The sequence below is a fragment of the Pogona vitticeps genome, chromosome 2, assembly GCF_051106095.1.
Source record: "Pogona vitticeps strain Pit_001003342236 chromosome 2, PviZW2.1, whole genome shotgun sequence".
Classification (NCBI taxonomy): Eukaryota; Metazoa; Chordata; class Lepidosauria; order Squamata; family Agamidae; genus Pogona; species Pogona vitticeps.
Window position 1 is genome coordinate 198070267 of NC_135784.1, and position 20765 is coordinate 198091031.

A 20765-nucleotide genomic window follows, 5' to 3' on the forward strand; every position below is an offset into this window, starting at 1 on the left:
GTTGTGGGTTTTTCGGGCTCTTTGGCCGTGTTCTGAGGGTTGTTCTTCCTAACGTTTCGCCAGTCTCTGTGGCCGGCATCTTCAGAGGACAGCACTTGTAAAAGTTACTTGTAAAACAACAACCCCCAGAAGCCCCCAGCCACATCCCCTACCTAGGATTCTGGGAGTTGCAGTCCAAAAGAAGAAGAACACGTCCAAGCTGTAGCACAACCTACTATCATCACATTCTTCTTTTGGGCCTCGTTTACTGTGTCATGATAGTATTCAGATATGGAATGTGCTGGGTGTGAGCCTTCTGTGTCTCCCCAGCAGAGCGATGAGACACCCAAGATCCTGTCATATAAGAGCTCGCTCTTAATCCTGTAAGTGTGCAGCCTGCTGGGGATGGAGCAGCTAAAGTTGCTGGATGTCCACCTCATGAAACAGAGGGCACCTGGGTATGATACCCATGGGAATCTGAAAGAGAATTTATGCCGTGGTGGATGAAATCCTATTGCAGTTGCACAAATGGTGTGACTTTTAGAGGTGAACTGCCAGAAGTTGAGAAATCTTCGTATCTCTTATCTATTGTATGCTGAGTTGTGTAAGTCCAGAGCTTGGGAAGGTGGTGGTTTGGCCTACAATTTCCAGTGTTCTCTCGGAATTGCAGTCCAAAAGGAACATTTCCAGTCTTTAACAATGGTTGCAGAAAATCTCTCCCACCCTGCCTTATCACACAAAAATATGAAATCTGAGTGTCGGGGGGGGGGGAGAGGGGAAGGCCATTGTAACTTACACAATGAGGGAATGCCAACTGGATAGCAACAGATTGCTTGCTTCCTTGATAAACTGAAGGATTGCTCTTGAGCTTTTACACAGGGTGGTCTCGTCTTCTGGCTGACAACAGGAGCCTTCCCTTTTGTCTATACTTTCCTGCCGCAGCCTCTTCAGTCTCAAGGCCTCTTAAGTATACTTCAAAATACACTGGATAATGGGAAACCTGAACTGACCCAGACATTTATCACAAGAAATGGGACTGGATGTGTTACAGCTTATTAGAATGGCCCATAAATTGGCTCCACATGAAGATTACCTGCCAACTTGAACCACTGTTGTGAAGTTTATAAAACTGATATTAAATAAGCAAACTAACCCTCATTTTCTCTGATATGTTCATTAGGAGTGGTACTTATGGACCTTTTTTTAAAACTGTACTTCCAGAATTGGCCAAAATTCCCCCAAGAAGAATTATGGGATATACAGTCAAATACCACTTTACAGAGCAACTTTCCATACCTACAGGTAGGCCTCCATTGCCACATATCTCCTTTCACAACAAAGGAGACTGAGTTGGTGCCCCCTAGGATTCACAAGATTACATGGGAGGGGTAGTTCTTCAGGAAAAGCCCTCTATAGAGCCTAATGGGCGGTGCGACAACCCCTCTTATGAACCCTTGCATCTCCCAGGAAGCACTGTGGCTCGTAGTGATAGAGGTATGGAAAACTGCTCTGAAAATTTCTAAGGGTTGCCCCCCCCCCATTAAATTTCTCTATATTAAATTTTCCACAGTGCCCAAGAACCCCACATAGGTATGTTATATTGTGGTCTCCGAGGTGTTGTAAGAAATTTAACAGGAAAAACAGTTTCTTATACAAAGCCGTAGTTGCCATGAGAAACCTCAGCTGGGGCTGGGACTAAAATTGGAGCCAGCCCTAAATCCAGCAACCTGTGATGAAGCACACATAGGTTTCTACATATACGTGCCTACTGCTCTGGCCTGAAGCTTGGCATCTCCATCACATAGCACATGGCCTTCTGGATACTAAAGTTTCATTGTGACTCGATGGGATTTCTCCTGTGGTTTGGTCCATTCTGAGAATGGGGTGGTTCACTCTTTTTCCTGGTGACCAGACAGTACGTATACAGTGGTGCCTCGCTTAACGATTGCCTCGTTAAAAGACAAAACCGCTATACTGTACGATGACTGTTTTGCGATCGCTTTTGTGATCGCAAAACAATGTTTTAATAGGCAAAATTCGCTTTCCTGCTTCGGAAAATGATTTTTCACTAGACAATGTTTTTAAAACAGCTGATCCGCGGCTTCAAAATGGCTGCCTGCTGGGTAAAATGGCTCCCCGCTGTGTTTTTGGATGGATTCCTTGCTTTACAGGCACCGAAAATGGCCGCCCCTATGGAGGATCTTCACTGGACTGTGAGGTTTCAGCCCACTGGAACGCATTGAACGGGTTTTCAATGCGTTTCAATGGGATTTTTTATTTCACTTAATGAAGACTTCGCTCTACAGCGATTTCGCTGGAACAGATTATCCTCGTTAAGTGAGGCACCACTGTAATTGCAAATCAGCCCGTCTGTGCAGACAGCACCCTGTATGTTAATGCTGATGCACCTTGTCTTTGAGACTTTTTTTAAAAAATTGAAATCTTCCTTTCTAAAGGAGGAAGAGACAAGACGTAGAAACTTTTTTTTGTTGTTTCGTTATACTTACTATATTTTCTTTTCTTTTTCTTCCTCTTTAGAGAGGAAGGGCCACATAGGGTTGCCTGAAGTGTGGTCTGGCTTCCTGACTAAAACCACACCAAATGGCATACTGCACAGAGGAGTGGCATGCCATTTGGTATAATCCTTGCATTCACACACAAGGATTGCACCAAATGGCATACTATGACTCTGTGCAACGTTGTTTAGCCTGATCCAGCCCATTTCAATTTGGCTATCTAGCTGCAGCTTTAGCTACCTTAGTTAAGAACCATGTACGTCCAATTACAGCTACTTATGCTGGAAACCAGTAACATTCTTTTGCCACATTCTAGATATATTCTACTTTCATATTCTCTCTCTCTCTCTCTCTCTCTCTCTCTCTCTCTCTCTCTCTCTCTCTCTCTCTCTCTCTCTCTCTCTCTCTCTCTCTCACACACACACACACACACACACACACACACACACACACACACACACACACCCCTCACCTGCTAAGGCTGGAATGGTGACCTTGTTCCACTCCCATGGCTGGTCATATTCATCCGCAGGTCTATCATCATCCTGTGGCAACTTGCTTTCTCGCAAGCGCTGACTCACTATGCTTTCTGAATCTGACTCCATGCCGTTGCCTTCAGGTTCGTAAGGCGTGTCGTACAACTGAATGTCTTTTTGCTGGGGCTTCACGCTATCTTGCCTCTGGAATTCTGTTGGAATGAAAAATAATTAGGTTAATTTGTCTGCTTATAGCAGCATGCAAAAGGAAGAGAGGGAGGGAGGGGGAGAGAATCAAACACAATATACTGAAAAGGGGGTGAATACAAACATTAAAACAACACAAACAATAGTTTGAAAATGGTAAGTTGCTCATATGTTTCCTGATTTAATTTGCCTCTTGAACAGGAAAAAAACACGAAAAAAAAATGAGTGTACACACAGTAAAGACCCCCTGGCCAAGGAACAGATCAATGCCTTAAAAACAGTTTACTAGAATGCTTTCAACATTAATATTTTATTTTTCCCTTATTTGCCGGGTGGCAATATAAACCACTCAATATATCAGTATAGATGAGAACACAAAAGAAATGCTGCCATGATCATAGTGATAGTTTAACAACAAGCCTAAATGTAGGTGACTGGTCATATACTGTACTACCTGCTGGTATGTTACCACCCTCCTATTTTGGCATCAAAAATTGGCAGTCTAGAATGCTCTGGAGGGTTAACATACATAGTTGATTGTGTTTTGAATAGTTCATAACAAGTTCTCCAAGTCTGCATGAGACGATTTGTTTAAAACAGACTGTGCAAAGTCCTGCTGTCCAGTTGTTGCTTTGCAAATTCCTGTCAGTCACACATTGGCAGGTAATGTTGGGAATGGCAGCACAGCTATTCTGGCCTCAACCTATATTGCCATCTATGTATCTAGCCAGAAAGCTAAACTCAGATCCAATAAACTCGAAGATTAACTGAAATTTAGACTTTTTTTATATATAACTTGGGTAGCAACCAACAACAAAGGCAAATATTTAACTGAGGAAAAGGAGAATGCAAGTTAAAATTAAAGAGAAATTAAAACTCAACACAAACTATTCACTGAGTGATTACAGTGCTCTCAATTTCTAAAAAGCACATATGAAAATAAGCTTTGAGTGGTCAATATTGGCTAAGACCATAACTTGGTAATGTTTAGATCAATGCTATTAATTTGAAAATTACTTTGCTATTATGAATCATTGATGGACGTTAGTGACGCGTTATTTCTGAATTTTGAAAAAATCAATTAAAATGACTCAGAATGGCCACTCCCATGAATTATCCTCCAAATAATGAGTGCAAGTAACATAAAAGGTATATTTTTACTCAAGCTGTTAATGTCAGAAGAATTAAAAGAATGACTTAGAAGCATTGCTAAGAACTAACAAATGATGCAGAACATATAATGAATAAATTCTGTGTTCTGGTGACGAATATATTTATTAACTGGTGAAAAACCACACAAACCAGTGCTAGAAAAGTAAGTCAGGTTCCAAGGACCTGCATCAGATTGTCAGTTGTTTCCATGATTTTAGGCCTGTTGCCTTCAAATCTAAAGCAGACTGGACATGTCAACAATTTGCTTTGAAGTCACAATTTTTAATAGGTTATCGATGAATTTATGGGCAGGAGGGCTTAGAGTTTCATGTGACAGGTTACTGTTACTGGCGTTTTACAAAAAAATGGCTTAGTATGCTCAGTACATACCTACTCTCAGGTAATGTGGGTAGGGAGATAACTGGAGGGCCTGTTTCTATCATGCTGTAAAACCAATAGTTTCCAACCCTGGGTCCCCAGATGTTCTTGGACCAAAACTCCCAGAAGCCTTTGTCACCAACGTGCTGGCCAGGAGTTCTGGGAATCGTAGTCCAAGGACATCTAGGGACACAAGTTTGGAAACCAGTGCTTGTAAACAGAAGAAACACTGGAGATGTCAGAAAACCAATTTAATTATGGGTATTGTTGGCTGAAATCCTGCAGTCTAACCACATCTTTGGAATAGTAATGATGTTATCAGCAAGAGAGATTTTTAGAAATTAAAGATTTGTCACTTCTCTCCCATGGCTTATCTGACTTGTGAATCTGTGGACACTGCAGAATGGAAGGTGGAATTCTTTAAATAACTAAAACCTCCCCCTGCTGGTAATGCCACCTAGCAACAGTGCTTTTGCTTAATGAAAGACTTCCTCCTTCCCTTCTGTGGCTTCTATGGCTTCAATGAGATGTAACAGATTATTCTCAGGTCTGACAAGTCATAATAGAGAAGGGACAGATCTTGAAAATCTCCCCTTGCTGGTGACATCATCACCCTTCTGCAGGTGTAGTTATGTCAACAGGATTTCAGCCTTGGTGCACATCAATGATTCTCAAACTGGGGTCCCCAGCTGTTGTTGACCTGTAATTCCCAGAATCCCTGAACACTGGCTAGGGCTTCTGGGTAAAGAAGTCCAACAAAATCTGAGGTACAGAACAAATGCTTAATCATGGTTAATATAGTTTGACCCATAGCCTGTCTTTGCACTGTTTAGCCACTCCTTGCCTTGTGCATAGTTTGTGCATTTAGAATAAATACTTAACCACAACTTAAGGAAATCATGACTATGTTTTAAGCACCATGTCTGAATAAGGCTTCTTTCTACATCCATAAATATTAAAACACCTTTAACTCATTCTGAGTTTCAGTTTTATTGAATAGTAGTAAAGGGAAAGGGGTTTCCTCGAAAGTTAAATCAAAACACACTTCTCCTTTCATAAGCTGTGCTATAAGCACAGTGCTAACATGATGGATTTTGACAGCTCTGCCTGGACCAGAATACCTAAGCATCAGCTATACATAAGAAGCAAAACTGGGGCACTTTTCATCATGAAAGCCGTAATTGCTCCTACTGCTGTAAGCTTTAAAACGCACCTTGGAATGACCAAGGAATCATAACATGTGTTAACTCTACAGACTTGTGAGTCTGGCTTCAGGGATTATAGGGCCACAGGGGTATTAATTCGAAAGAGAGCAAGAGGGAGGGGTGCAGAGAGGGAGAGAGGTGGAGGGAAGCAAGAAGCAATCAAGAGAGTGTTCTGAACAAAAGGCTTCACAGAGACCATCAGAAGCTCTCTTTGAAGATTACATTATAATGCCCCGGATTTGTGATTATTAATATTATCCTTTGATCTTTTAATTCTGATGAAGAAAATGCTTCTTGTTGTGCAGAATCACACTTATTAAGGTAATCTACGTTCAGCAACAGTACAGGTGATTCAGATTTTCAAATGTCAAATAAAATGTGATTAACAGGTCACTCAAGAGGGAAGTGTAGAATCCAGATGGACATTTTTGTCGCATTTAGGCAACAATCCTATATCCACTTACCGAGGAGTAGCCCTCACTGAGCAGAATGGAACTCACTGAGCTCAGCCCTCCGTGAGCTCCGAGTACACATGGATAGGACTGCACTGGCCTGCATGAACTTGCTCAAGGTCATTCACGGTTTCGTGACTGAGCGGAGATTTGAACCAGGGGCTTCCAGTCCAACTGCAGGTCTGTTTGGTCCATGATTGGACAACAGGCCTTACAGATGCAGGTTTCCAACCTCCAACTGTATCCTGATGTGGCATGGGTACTAAATGGTAAGCTTTAGCAGTGACTGGCATTATAGTTTACCAGATTCAGTTGCCACTCCACTATGATTAAAATGCAGGCAAGTGAGTGTCCAATTTACAAGTAAGCACATGGTCAGCTTTGTAAAACTAATAGATATAAGCTGTTTAAACAAATTAACTGCAAGAAGGTTTGGGCACCTTTAGGGAAGCAAATGCCTTAATGCAAGAAGACCATGAAGGAGAATGAAAACAGTGAACAGCCCTGAATTCAGGTCCTCCTATTCTTCCCCTTTGAAAGCTTTTGCTTTTGACTTTAACCTAAGCAGAGATCTCCATCATATTGAAAGACAGAGGATTCTGGTTCAACTCGATTAAGTTCAAACAAGCAAGGATCAAAAAGGAGTGAATGACCCTGAGGTACTCACTAACAAGAGTTTAAACTAATCTGAGCATAAGGTTTAGCCATAAACAGTAAACTCATAGCTCAGTGTTACATGCAAGTTGTGAGTGAGGGCCAAACCCAGAACAACACAGTTTTACTCTCCCTGTTATTACAGTATTATTATTATTTTGGTTGTTGTTGCTGATACGGACAGACCCATACAAGTCCATACATGGCTACTTGAAAGTAAACCCCAAATAATTAAGAGGTTACTACCCCCTAGTATGTACCACCAGTATATAGGCACAGAATGGCAGCTTTATTTTAACTGGCAGAAACTAGTGATTACAATGAGTTCATAACTGAAGCCCTATGATTTTTCTTTTGCATAGTAAGAATTTGTAAAAAAAAACACCTTCACAGTTCAGACAGAGTCTCCTGTTAGACTAATGTTCCATCTTAGAAAAAAGTAAAGACTCTCCAAAGCTGTATAGGAATAAAGAAAAAACAAAGGGGCGAAGGGAATCTTTGTTAGGTTTTAAAGGGAACTCTTGGAGTTACATATTTTAGGATTTATCTCTCATTCAGTACAGAGGATGTGAAATAATCCCTTCTGTTTCAAGATACACAAAACCAGGAATGGGAAACTTCTTGCACTCTAACCATCCCCCCAAAATTCCAGTAATGCAGCACCACTGGCACTGCCACAAAGTTAGCTAAGTCTCAAGATTAAACCCAAGGTAGGAATTTGTGGCTGCTCTGCTTGCCTAGTCACATTTATTCCCTTATTTGGTTACTAGGTCAATATTAAGCCATCCAGGGTTGTTCTCTGAACAACACAGATAAAACAATAAAGACAACTATAAAATGCAAGGTCATAAAATCTCAGATGGATTGAAATATGGATCAAGAATAGTGGTGCTGAAAGATTAACAGGGGAATATATTGATTATCAGGGCAAAATATGAAAAAGATTGAAAGAATGCACTAATGAATTATACAGAAAATGCACTGCTTATATACCGCCCCACAGTGTTTAAACCTCTCTCTGGGCAGTTTACAAGTTATGCAGGCTACACATTGCCCCCCTCCAGAGACTGGATATTCATTTTACAGATCTCAGAAGGGTGGAAGGCTGAGTGAACCTCGAGCCGGCTACCTAGGATTGAACCCAAGTTTGTAAACACAGTTTTGGCTGCAGTACAGCAGTTTAACCACTTTGCCATGAGGCTTTCTATACAGAAGAGATGCAAGGATGAAAAATTCATTCTAAAAAGAATCCTTTGATGAAGAACTAGCAAAGTTCATAATAAGTAATGCGAAAGCTGTTCTTACTTACTTATTTATTTAATCCCACCATAGTCACTATGCTGGGCAGAAAACAAATCATAATAACACAATACAAACAACCCCAATACCCACATAATCAGTAAATGGGAAACATAACAAAAGATAAAATAACTAATTAAAAAAATAAAGACTATAAAATATTTTAAAAATTAAATATGATAATATAAGGCAGAAAAACAAGGCAGGTTCATAAACTGAGAGAGAGAAAAAGCCCCATTCATCAGCAAGATTACTCTGGGGTAAAGCCACAGAAGGCTTGTGAGAAAAGCCAAGTTTTAACTTGTATCCTAAAACCAAGGAGGGATGGGGATAATTATCCCTCAGGTGGAAGCGAGTTCCAAAGTGATGGAGTGACCACAGAGAAAGCCAAGTTTTGAGTGGCAAATTTTGGGGGCTCCCTCAAGGATGCCACCTGCAACATCCCCGTTATGAGGTACAGGTGGAACAAGTAGATGTTTTGTGGGAGAGGCACTCTGACAGGTAGCAAAGACCTAAACCGTTAAGGGCTTTAAATGTTAGCATAAGCACACTGAACATGGCCCGGAAGCATACAGGCAGCCAGTGCAGACACAATTATAGCAACTGGAAGACATAGATCACCAGGAGTATGTGGGATACCAATAGAGCAGGACCACTGCATCTGTGGAGGATTGGTTATTGTGCACATGGAGGTCCTACTGTAATGCTATTTCAAACGAGAGAGACTGGATCTATCAAAATCCTGAAAGAATATGCAAAGAAATATGGAAAAGAAACAATGGGCCACAGACAAGAAAATTTCAATACACATTATATTCCAAAAGAAGAAGAAGAAGAAGAAGAAGAGAGGCCAAAGAACACAGTAACTGTATGACTAGTGCATTAAATTTCAAGTCCCAGACTCCCTAAGCAATCATGGTGAATGTTGGATGGAAGCGAGAGTCTAAAAAAATAAGTTGTCTGAGTGTTCCTAGTGCGTTATTCGCAATCAAGTCACATCTGACTTATGGCAACTCTATAACAATTTTATTTTTCAAGGTGTGTGAAATATTTAAGAAGCAGTTTCACCAGTACCACCTCAAGTACGTTTTCATGGCCAAGCAAGGATTTGATCCCAGGTATCCTCTGAGTCCTACCCTGTCATTCCATCCACTACACCACACTAGTTCTGCTGGTGCTACCCCTAATCATCTGCTATCTGGAGTGGTTGTCTCATGTCTCCCAGCTGACTCCATCGAAGATCCATTTGGCAGTTGGAGCACCACTAAAACTTCAGGAACAGTTCTGTCCATGTACAGAACATCATCTAGTTACCTGAATATGATATTTGGAACTAGGATAGATTGCCAAGGCAAAAAGGTTTCTCCCCTTTCTAGCTGTGTACCAGGGACCTGCTTGGACCCTTTTAGTTTTTACCAGGAAATGTTGCTGCTGGGTTACTGTTGTAGCTCACAACGGCACAGATAACAAAGGGGAACACTGAGCGTCTCCAGTTATACGAAAGCAGGCAAAATCATATCGCAGTATCTTTGCCATATTGAAGCCCTCCCCTCCATGCACATCCTGTCCCACCATTATGACTTGTATTCCACCCATAAATGATAATCCCCCCTCCCCTAGGGACGGGCTCTTTAGTTGTACTCTTAGGCAGCATGTACATGCAAAGAATCTGCAACCTCTATGAAGGCAAAGCAGGTATGCAAGCATTCAGCTCCGAAGTGACCACGTGGGAAGCTTTGCATGCTTCATTGATATAGAGTAATTAAATACAGACATACATTAACCAGAGGACTAATCAACTGTGCCATGACAAATCTGGCCTGATTCAACCCTGTGACAGACTCCAAAGAGTACTGACCCCGATAGATCAGTGATAAGTAAGACAAACGGTTCTGCATATTTTGTCTGCAGATTCAAAGTTAAAGTCACATTGCTAGCCTGCTCTCCTATTGCGGTTATTTGCTGGCTTTCTGTTTGTTCGTGTGTTTTTAAAAAATCTTTGTTGAAAGAGCTTTTGTTTAACCTGATCTGACAATGTTGATAACGTGTTGGAAATTAAGCTTCTGTGCTCCAGACGTTTCAAGAACAGGCAAGCAAGGAAGTTTCTGACTGGCTAAAATAGAGCGACTGTCCTCAAACCTGAGGGGGGGGGGGAAATCTCCACAGCTAAAGCTCTGAACGTCAATGTTAAAATGTGGAATTGCTATTTTGGTCAACATTCCAACAGGGGTCTTTGCAAACAGAGAGAGAATGACAGCGAGTAAATGCAGGTAGGACTCTGTGAGAGATGCACTTGCTGTCTAGCTATGAGAACTGGCTATTTTCAGGTTCTCTCCCCACCCCCTCTTCCCAACATTACCTATAACTAACAGAGTGCTCAGTGATAGGTGCTGGCGTCACTGGTTGTGTGTAGAAAGAAGAATACATGTAAATTCCTTGACACAACAAAACATTGTCATCTGGGACTGCTCCTTGACTGTGCACTGCCTTTGGATACCCATGTGGCAGTAGGGATAACAAGTGCCTTTGTACAACTTCACCTACGGCTCCAGCTGTGATCTTCTCTGGTTTGACTTGACTTTGTGACAGATACCCATGACTTATTTACATCCCATTGTGACTATTGCAATGTGTTGTACAAGGAGCTACCTTTGAAGAGGGTCTGGGATCTTCAACTAGTGTAATATACAGCAGCCAGGTTGCTAACGGGTACATGGTATCATAATCATATGACCCTGGCACTAAAAGATCTGCCAACTGCTTACCAGGCCCAATTTTAACCTTTAAAGCCCTGAATGGCTTGGGACCTGGCAGTTTATAAGACTGCCAGTCTTATTTATAAACCTGTCTGGATGTTAAGACCTTCAGGAAAAACGCTTCTGCCTAACACACATGTGGCGGCAGTGCTTTCCTGGGTGTTAGGAATGTTTTCTCAGACTTTGGAATGTATTCTCTTCAGAACAGAAATCACTTTCCACACTGACTGATGTTAAGAAAGATATAAAAATACATAATTTAACACTGGCATATGATGAGATAGAGTGCAACTGTGACGTTTGTCATGTGGCCCGTGCTTGTTTCACCAAACAAAGAGCTCGCGCTAGATGATTCCACCAGCTGACACCAATTGTGACATTCCCTCCTTTGATGCACCTAGGTGTTGTGTCTTCACAAAGGGTTCAGTCTTCTCTTTCCCTCACTGCCACCAGTGGATTTCGTTTATCCACAATGTAAAAGACTTTAGTCAAACACTTGTCTGGTAACTGACAACAGTACTTATTTATTGAAGTGTATCAAATTTAATCATAATCACAGATGTTCTTCAGATATTCATTGTACACAATCAAATCATTAAAATACCATATATCTTGCCACATAACCAATCACCACCTGCTCTATCTATTTATCTGGACCAGTATCCATGGAGGGGGCTTAGAACCAATCCCCAGCAGATCTGGGGGTCCTACTGCACTAGCCAGACTTCATTCTATTAATCTGTGCAACTATTTCAACAAGAAATAGAAAACAAAACAAAAGTGTGTGTGTGAAAGGGGGGTTGTAGTACCTTAAAGATTACCGTATTTTTTCTGTGTATACAACCCACCAATGTATAAGACGACCCTCAATTTTGACACTTGCTGGAGGCGGAGGAGCAGTTAATAGGCAGCTGCGAGGGGCGGCCCAGAGCAGCTGGGTCTCCGCCTCCTGCCGCTGCCCTATCGCCTCCTCCAGCACCACTCACGGGCTCCCTTCGGGCAGGGGACAAGGCAGTGATGTGAGGTGAGCCCTGGCACTGATGCCGGAGGAGATGATCGGGTGGCAGCAGCGGCAGCAGGTGGAGGCAGAGGAGCAGCCGCACTGGGCCACCCCCTTGCGGCTACCCATTGACTGCTGCTGTCCAGTCGCCTCCTCCAGCACCAGTACCGGGGCTCACCTCCAGCTCACGTCACTGCCTTGTCCCCTGTCTGAAGGGAGCGCATGAGTGGTGCTGGAGGAGGTGATCTCGAGGCAGCAGCAGTCAATGGGCAGCTGCGAGAGGCGACTGAGAGCAGCTGCTCCTCCACCTCTGCCTCCTTCCGTGTATAAGACAACCCTGAATTTTTCCTCTAATGATTTTAGGAAAAAGTGTTTTATCTTGGCCTGGAGCAAAGCATACTTTCAGAGGCAGATCAAAAGATCAACATCAAGTCAAGTTGTATTTTCTGGCCAAAGAAACTCCACCTTTTGATATGTTCTACCCCTGCATACTATGAAATTTGAAACGCGCTCCATTCATACATAAATATGTCCTTGGAAAAACCATACACCAGGGAACTCATCAAAGATACCATTGACTGCATTAATATCTGAGCCCTTCCTGTCCATAAAACATCTTTAATCATCTGCAGAGTGCATGTGGGGGCCAAAATTTTCATTTTGAAAATTAAACAATGAATAACAACCTGTGGCAGATCAATAGGGTGTAGCACACGAAGTACTGCTTGACAGGGAGTTTGATTCATCAAAGAGATAGATGGGTTTCACACACTGGTCACCTGGTCCTTTGAAATAAACTCCTGTCAGCTCCCCAAGGCAGGTACAGAGGTGACTCACACTGGCTCTCTCTTAACTGCCGTGACGGACTCAATTATATCTTTCTCTCTCTCAAGGCCTGCCTTAAATTTTAATCACAATTAAGAAATATACAGACATAAATGTTGTTGTCGTTGTTATGTGCTGTGAAGTCTGAGCCGAGTTACAGGGACTCTAACAGAGCTTTCAAGGTAAGTGAGATTTTTAAGGAGGAGTTCCACCAATTCCACTCCTCCAGTAAATTTTCATGGCTGAGCAGGGATTTGAACTCTGTTCTCCAGAGTCCTAGTCCGGCACTTTGTCTGCTACACTGCACTGGGTACTACAACATAAACATTAGCCACAGTGAAAACTAAACACAGATTTAAGGAGTCCCATGCTGGTTTCTCAGCTAGACAGAAATCTAGCTGAGTCTTAACCTGAATTAACACTCAATGTCCTAATTGAGTGCCTTATCACATGACTTTTTGAGAAGGTAGAAAAATATTCCAGTTGGATTACTTAGATAAGAGTCACTTCCCTGTACAAATGGCAAGGATATTTTCTTCATTTCCTCGATGTGAGAACTTGGCTCACCTTCTCGTGCAAAGCAAAAAAGGAAACCTGCCATGCGGTGGAAACTCTGTGACAATATTTCCTACAGCCTTCAGGGAGGAAACTGTCTAAGGATTTTTTAAAAAAAAAAAATTCATAAGAACTTGGTACCAGACCAAGAGGGCAATGAATGAACACTGCAGTAGGGACAAAATTTAAATGTGTCACGTGTCCCAAGAGCTGTGTTAATACAACAGAGAGTACATGGCCCAAAAAACCCGCTGTGTTTGAAGACACAGTGCTCATGCTGCAAGCGGTTGAAAGTGCATTGCTTCACTTTCTTTGAAAAGCCGCATGGCTAAACCTGGTCAGGGCTGGACAACATCCAGCATCCAGGTCTAGTATTTAGCACTTTCCGGCTCAAGGCTTTGCTACCTGCCTTCTTATCCCCCCCCCCTTTTACTGCCCTTCTCATGCCACCTCTGTGACTCATGCTCTGATATATTGCTCTTTCTGTTTTCCTTGTTCTGCTTTCACTTTTGAATCCATGAAAGGAACAAGTGCCACTCCCCAGTTTCCCTCCTCCAAACGGAAAAAGAAGAGACAGACAGTTGCGCTGGTTTGAGTAAACACAGGTTACGAAGGTAACAAGTAAACAAACATAGGGATTCTGAGAGCTGCGGTGGAACACATTTGAAGGCGCAGGTTGGGGAGGGGAAGCTGAGGCGGAGCTTCATAGAGCCTGAGATTTTACTCTAAATGGTTTTCTACCTATGTGCTAGGATTTTCAAGGGTTTTCAACAGCACAGTAGCAAGCAACAACCTAGACAGAAGACTTACTGATGGGCTACAATGGTCCACATTAAGGGGGTGAGAATGATGCACAGTAAAAATCAATTTAAAACAATATGTTCGTCTTGGTGAAAACTGGCACAGGTTAAGACTTTTTCTGCACCCGCATATATCAGAGTCTATAACAGCTTCATTACAACATTAGCTCCAGTAGAAGAGAGGCCCCACCCTCATTTTTTCCAAGCTACTAATGTACGTAACATAATTAACAAACAGAGGAATGGAAGGGGGAGGATAGCGGGAGGAATATTACAGAGGAGCAGGAGTGAATGTGTTGTTTTACCATACAATATGATATAAATGTAGATGGGTAATTTTTGGAATCTTGTTTCTTAGGTTGGCATATCTATCTTTGTGCCTAGAGGAAGTAAACTACAGTATTAGGTACCAGCTTTGAGTAAGGGAGAAGGAAGGGCAACAGCAGGAGTGGGCGGTTGCTTTCAAACAGTACACAAAGGCTTCTTAGAATAAATCCTTTCACCCTGTGTACAGGACAGGATCTGGACCTAGAGGGACCACTGGCCTGACCTGGCCATGTGCCTCTCCAATAAATGTGCCCTGGTTTAAAGTGATGTACAGCTTATCCCCAAAATGGTTGTTGTGGGTTTTTCGGGCTCTTTGGCCGTGTTCTGAAGGTTGTTCTTCCTAACGTTTCGCCAGTCTCTGTGGCCGGCATCTTCAGAGGACAGGAGTAGCAGAGGACCAGAGTACAGCATGCTGCTACTGTCCTCTGAAGATGCCGGCCACAGAGACTGGCGAAACGTTAGGAAGAACAACCTTCAGAACACGGCCAAAGAGCCCGAAAAACCCACAACAACTATTAGATCCCGGCCATGAAAGCCTTCGTGAATACATTATCCCCAAAATGTTGTATAGCTTGGATTATGTTGTTCTGGTGATTCTAATTCTGCAGTTTATTATTTAAAGGGCAAAAATGATCGGACCAGTGTCGCTGCTAGAGGCCTGGGGCTGCAGCCGATTACTATCCTCTGGACTTTCATTTATTTATTTATTTAAAATATTTTTACCCCATCTTTTTCCTTCAGAATTAAAGGTGGCTTGCATCATGTAAAGCTAAAAACTGTATATATACAAATACTAAAAGTTGGCTGTGGGTACTGAATTTTAGTACTGTATTCTGAACTGACTTCAGAAATGACTGACCTCCATTAAAAGCCATAATTTAATGACATCAGTGTTTTAGCAGTTTAAATATTTTCTTCTTTTTCTTTTGCTCTTTTCTTTTTCTTCTGGGTATCTGGATATTTTGTTTCCATACTGCTCAGGATATTTTTCTTACTTGAAGAACAATTTATAAATGTCATAAATAAGTAAAACAAGCATATTTTAGCTCTCATGTAATCAAAAGTAAGCTTGAAAAAGATTTAGTCAATGTGATATTTGAAGTCAGAGATAAGACTGAGCAGAATTTCTAGGTGTCAAAGGCAAAATGTACTGCTTACATAACACTCCATAGTGCTTAAAGCACTCTTTGGGCAATTTACAACTTAAATCATGCAGGCTACACATTTCCTGCCCCCCCCCCCTGTCCCCAGTGAGCTAGATACTCAATTTACCAACCTCAAAAGGATGAAAGACTAAGCTGGCTACCTGGGATTGAACCTGGGTCATGAGCAGTTTGGCTGCATTACTGCAGTTTAACCACTGCAGTACCATGAGGCTCTGTTCCCTCCCTATCCTTCTGGGGCAGGGCAGGGGATCAGATTTATGCAGAAGTCCTAAAGATGAGAACATTTGGTTCAGCTTGGTACAGAGTTTTCATTTTTCCTATCTAGTACCTACAGCTCTATCCACTCTGTGCTGCAGAAAGGTAGTGCCCTCTTCTTCAGTCACCTTACGAGAACTTCTTTTCCTTCCCATGTCCCATCCCACTGAGGGTGGAATACACAGTTCAGAGTAGTGAAGATAGCACCCTCAGAAGAGGGCTGCTTGATTGTGTCTGGTCATTGTTACCTCCAGATAGCTTGCTTACAGGATTTTTCTGGTAGTGGATCTTTTGTGTCTTTACTCACTTCTTGTAATTGTTACTTTACAATACAGGAAATAAAGCCATAGGTCTGTCTCAGAACTAGACGGGTATGGCAGAATGGTTTACAAGCTTTTTCAAATACAAGAAAAACCACCCACTCCTAAATTCAAGAATAACTCATCTAACATGGGCACTCAAATTATACTTCCATCTACTTGCTTGGACTGGCTTGGACTTCAAGCACCTCTCTTCCTCTGGGGTGTTCTTGTCACTTGCTAAGCAACATCTATCCCTGTGGTTTCTGTTATCCCCAACCCAACATGGCACATTCTCCCATTTCTTTACTAAGCCACCACTGCTTTTGTCTTGCCACTCCCACCTGCCCGGCTTCCCTTAGATGTCCTCTCAAAAATACATTTTCACATCAGATTACAACTTTTGTCAGTACTAGTAACTGTCCTTTGGGTTTTCAAATTTTTTTCTGTGAGTATCTACCCCACACATTTATGGCCGTTTGATTCCATTCCAACTGCGACAGCACCGGTGGTCCCCAGATGTTCTTGGACTAAAACCTCAGAAGCCTTCACTACTAGCTGTGCTGGCCAGGATTTCTGGAAGCTGTTGTTCAAGAACTTCTGGGGAACTAGGGTTGGGAACCACTGAGCTAGTGGAATTATGGGATCTGTAGTCTAGTGGTTATATGTAAATAGAGATGGGGGCTTAGTATTCATATACGAAGCCCGCTGGCACAGGTGGCCAGCTTGGCCCCCAGACCCCACTGCACCACTTACCATGCAGTGTGTGGTGCACATGGCCGGTGTCATGCTCTGCGCCCCAATTGCAGCAGTAGCTTGGCTGCCACAGCCCAGCCTCCTTGGCAAGGGGGCAGGAGCACGAGTCTCCCTGCTCAGCTACTACATCTTGTCTGGTGCAGATAAACTGTTTCTCAGCCTGCTACTTATTCTGCTCCATTCATTTCAGCCATCCTACTCTTCAGGCTCCCCAGTCCCAAAGCTCCTGTGAAGCCTCTTCATAATCTCAGAATGGTTTGGCATCAGGAATATAGAGTTAACTCTCACTATGGTTATGCCACTTACGTTCGGGCTCTACAAGTCAGCAATCAGTTTGTGCTTTGAGCAAAGGGGGCATCTCATACTAACATTTGGGGGGAGAGGCTTCCTCCTTATTCTAATCCCATATCAAATTGCAATTTTGGATAGCATGATGGTGTGTTCTCTCTCATACATACAAAACACACTCACACACAAAACTGTTAGGCTGTGGAGAAGCATTTTAGCCCACTTTTTTTCCCTGAGAAGCCATTATGTATTAGACAGATATTTCTTTTTGTATGGAGTATGATTTCCTCATGAGTTTCCCCTACAGACTCTAGTGTATAACCCAATTTTACAGCCCTAATGAGAGAAGAGTGGCCTTCAACTAACTGTCAATGAGTGAGATTCTTTCTGATTCTTGCTTACCAGGCTTGCTGTATTTTACTGTTCTAAATGCCTCTTGCCTCTCCCCATGCCAGGTTTCCATTTTGTGACATTTATTTTAGGGAGCAACCCCAGTTATCTGCTATCATAATTTATGACAGAGAAACAGGCTACAAATATATGGAAACATTTATGCAATAGAAAGATTTAACACCAGAACAATTTTTTTAAAATTCTATTGTTCTTAAAGAAAAGGCAATTGTCTGGTTTCATGTTTCATGAGATAGCATCAACAGCATTGCTTGGCTGTTTTTCATCCTTCAGTCAGCAACCACATTTGAACTGAGCAAAACAAAACAAAACAAAAAACCCCACAGTCATCACTACATATTAGCTCTAAAAGAACTTGGCCTACATCTTTTGAAAACCACACTATGAGCTTAGATAAATTTTGGGGGGGTGCCCCTTTCTCCTTTTTTTTCCACTCAGGTCCCTATTTCAGGTCTTTTATTGCACAACCAATGAACTCCATCCCTTCTGTGTGATCACTATATGCCACTGCGTTCATGCTACTCCTGCGAGGTGGCATCCTTGGGCTTTGTTTGTAGGGCAGGCAGCTAGCTCTCTCTCTTCCTCCCCTTCTCCAGCTCTTAAGACCTCCTTCCTTGGCTAGTCTGATTTTACTCCTCTATTCTATGAGCTGGCAAGACTCAATTTAGAAAACTGGGGTCGGGAATTTTCCCCAGAGGAAGTGTATCATTGTGCGAGGGGGCCTGGCTGTTGCAGCAGACTTGACTAATTTCTATCTTACCTTTCCAGCACTTGCACACAGCAGCTTGCAGCAGCTGCTGAAACAAATTATAAACAATCCTATGTAATAAAGCAAACTAAGTATTAAATGTGTTAATCGTTAAACTCAGCAGCCACAAGATCTAGGCCTCCCTCCATTCCTTCCAATGTGTTTCTGGGCTTTTTGAAGGCATCTAAAGAGGATGAAGGGTGAAAATTCCACTTAATTTCTTGGAGCAGGTAATTCTACAAAAGCAGGGAAGCAACTGAGAAAACCTTGCTCTTACCCTTGACAATTTAACTTCACAAAATTATTATATTTAAGCAGGGTTCTCAATGACCTCAGAAGTCAAATCAGCTGAAAAACAAGAGGTCCTCACTATGACAGGGATGTTCCCTCTAGGGAACATGTTGTGTTCAAAATGATATGGGGCTTCATCTCCCATAAAACTTTACTATTGATTAGCACAGATGGGGGAACTTCAGCTGAACAACATCTGGAGAGCCAACCATTCCCCACTCCTGAACTACCATGTGTGAGAACTAAGGTGTGAAGCTAGGAAGCAGTACCTTAAAATGGGGTTCAAAATCCCATTGGGAACCACTGCTGTTAGCACAGAACCACCTATCTATGTATCCAGGTAGACACATTTCTATCTATGAAAACCAAACACAGGGAGATTGGAACATTGCTCAACAGCAGAAACTTCTGGGTTGTCTGTATGAAACCGCTGTGTTTCTCTCACTTACTGTATGCACATACACAGAAGGAAAAGACTGACATAAACACAGAAGGATTCTTTCTTTGAAGTACTCCAATGGCCATTTTCTTGTTGGTCCTCTCAGATCTATCAAAAAATAATAATCCTCTTTCTATATCAACCAAGTACTCACATAAATTGAAGAGAGCAGAACTGAGGTCGGCCACTCCCACCCACAACTTTTGAAGGACAATCTGAAGTTGTGGGACAGTTCTGAGCACACCCTGTATATTATTCTAGGCATCACCTAAAACAATGGTTCCCAAATCCTGGCCAGCACAGATAGTGGTGAAGGCTTCTAGGTGTTTTAGTGCAAAAACATCTGAGGACCCAAACCTAAAACGATAAGCCTGCAGTGGCAGTATGAAACATCGGTGACAGAAGAAATATCGGAAAAATAACTCACAGGGGAAGTTCATAACTATTTTTGAATCTTAAGAGCAGGAGGTGAAAAGCAGGAGATTTGGATAGCTCCTTCCACATCTTGCATGAGATTCCCCCAATACGGTGCAGATGTGATCCACGACATCTCCCATGATCCCCACCCAGCATGGCCATTGTATCTGGATGAGAGAGAAAGTACTATATGCTTCAAAAGGCAGCATTATCATAAAGCAGTGGACTTTTTGCATATGTTGTAGTTGCTTGCTTTATATAGTTTGCCATAAGTACATGGTTCACCACCGAACATGAAAAATAATATCCTCCACACTAAAAGAGCATACATTCCTTGCAAAGAGTTTCTTCCCTCAGTCTTGGCCTTGATTCCATAATTGATAGTTTGAGCATCCAGCCCACACTTTTGCAAGCAAAGCTTTGCCATGTATTGCGAAAACTGCTACAAAACCTGATTTTCTTCTGCCTCCTGCTTTGCTCTCTGACTCAACTGTTAAGACTACCAGCTGCTTCAGGTTTGGCTTTATCATTCAGGTTGTCTGTTGAAGAGTTTTAACAAACAATGGCCATTCTCATTCAACCATCTCCTTTAGTTCTCAGTTTATACTGCGAATTATGCTCACCTCTCTAATGCTCCCAGAATGGAACTCTGTGTAAATATATGTTTGCATGTGAATATATCGATTATATATTTCTGTATACAGATATATGGCTGTCCATATACAGTGGTGCCTCGCTAGACGATGATAATCTGTTCCACTGAAATCGCTGTTTAGCGAAACCATTGTCTAGTGAAAAGCATTTCCCCATTGGAATGCATTGAAACCTGTTTAATTTGTTCCAATGGGGAAGAATCATCGTTGTCTAGTGAAGATTGGCCATAGGAAAGCCGCTTTGCGAACCGCCGATCAGCTGTTTAAATAGCTGTCTTGTGAAGCTTAGGTCCCGAAAACACCCATTTTGCGAGCACGGAGGGAGCTGTCAAAATCGTTGTCTAGCGAAAATCGGTTTGTGAAGCAGGCACCAAACATGGTCCAGTGAAATTCCCCCATACTAGGAATCACTGTTTTGCGAATCACTATAGTGATCGCAAAAAGTCAATGTCTAGTGAAAA

At 42.3% G+C, this 20765-nt stretch overlaps 1 protein-coding gene across 1 annotated transcript in view; it reads right to left on the bottom strand.

Moving 5' to 3' along the window:
* The window catches only part of SHB (SH2 domain containing adaptor protein B), a 175672-nt gene that overhangs the window by 52221 nt on the left and 102686 nt on the right, over positions 1-20765 (bottom strand). Inside the window, exon 3 of the mRNA XM_072991910.2 lies at positions 2968-3183. Within this exon, the coding sequence (XP_072848011.2) occupies positions 2968-3183 (216 nt within the window). The remainder of the gene's footprint in view (positions 1-2967; positions 3184-20765) is intronic.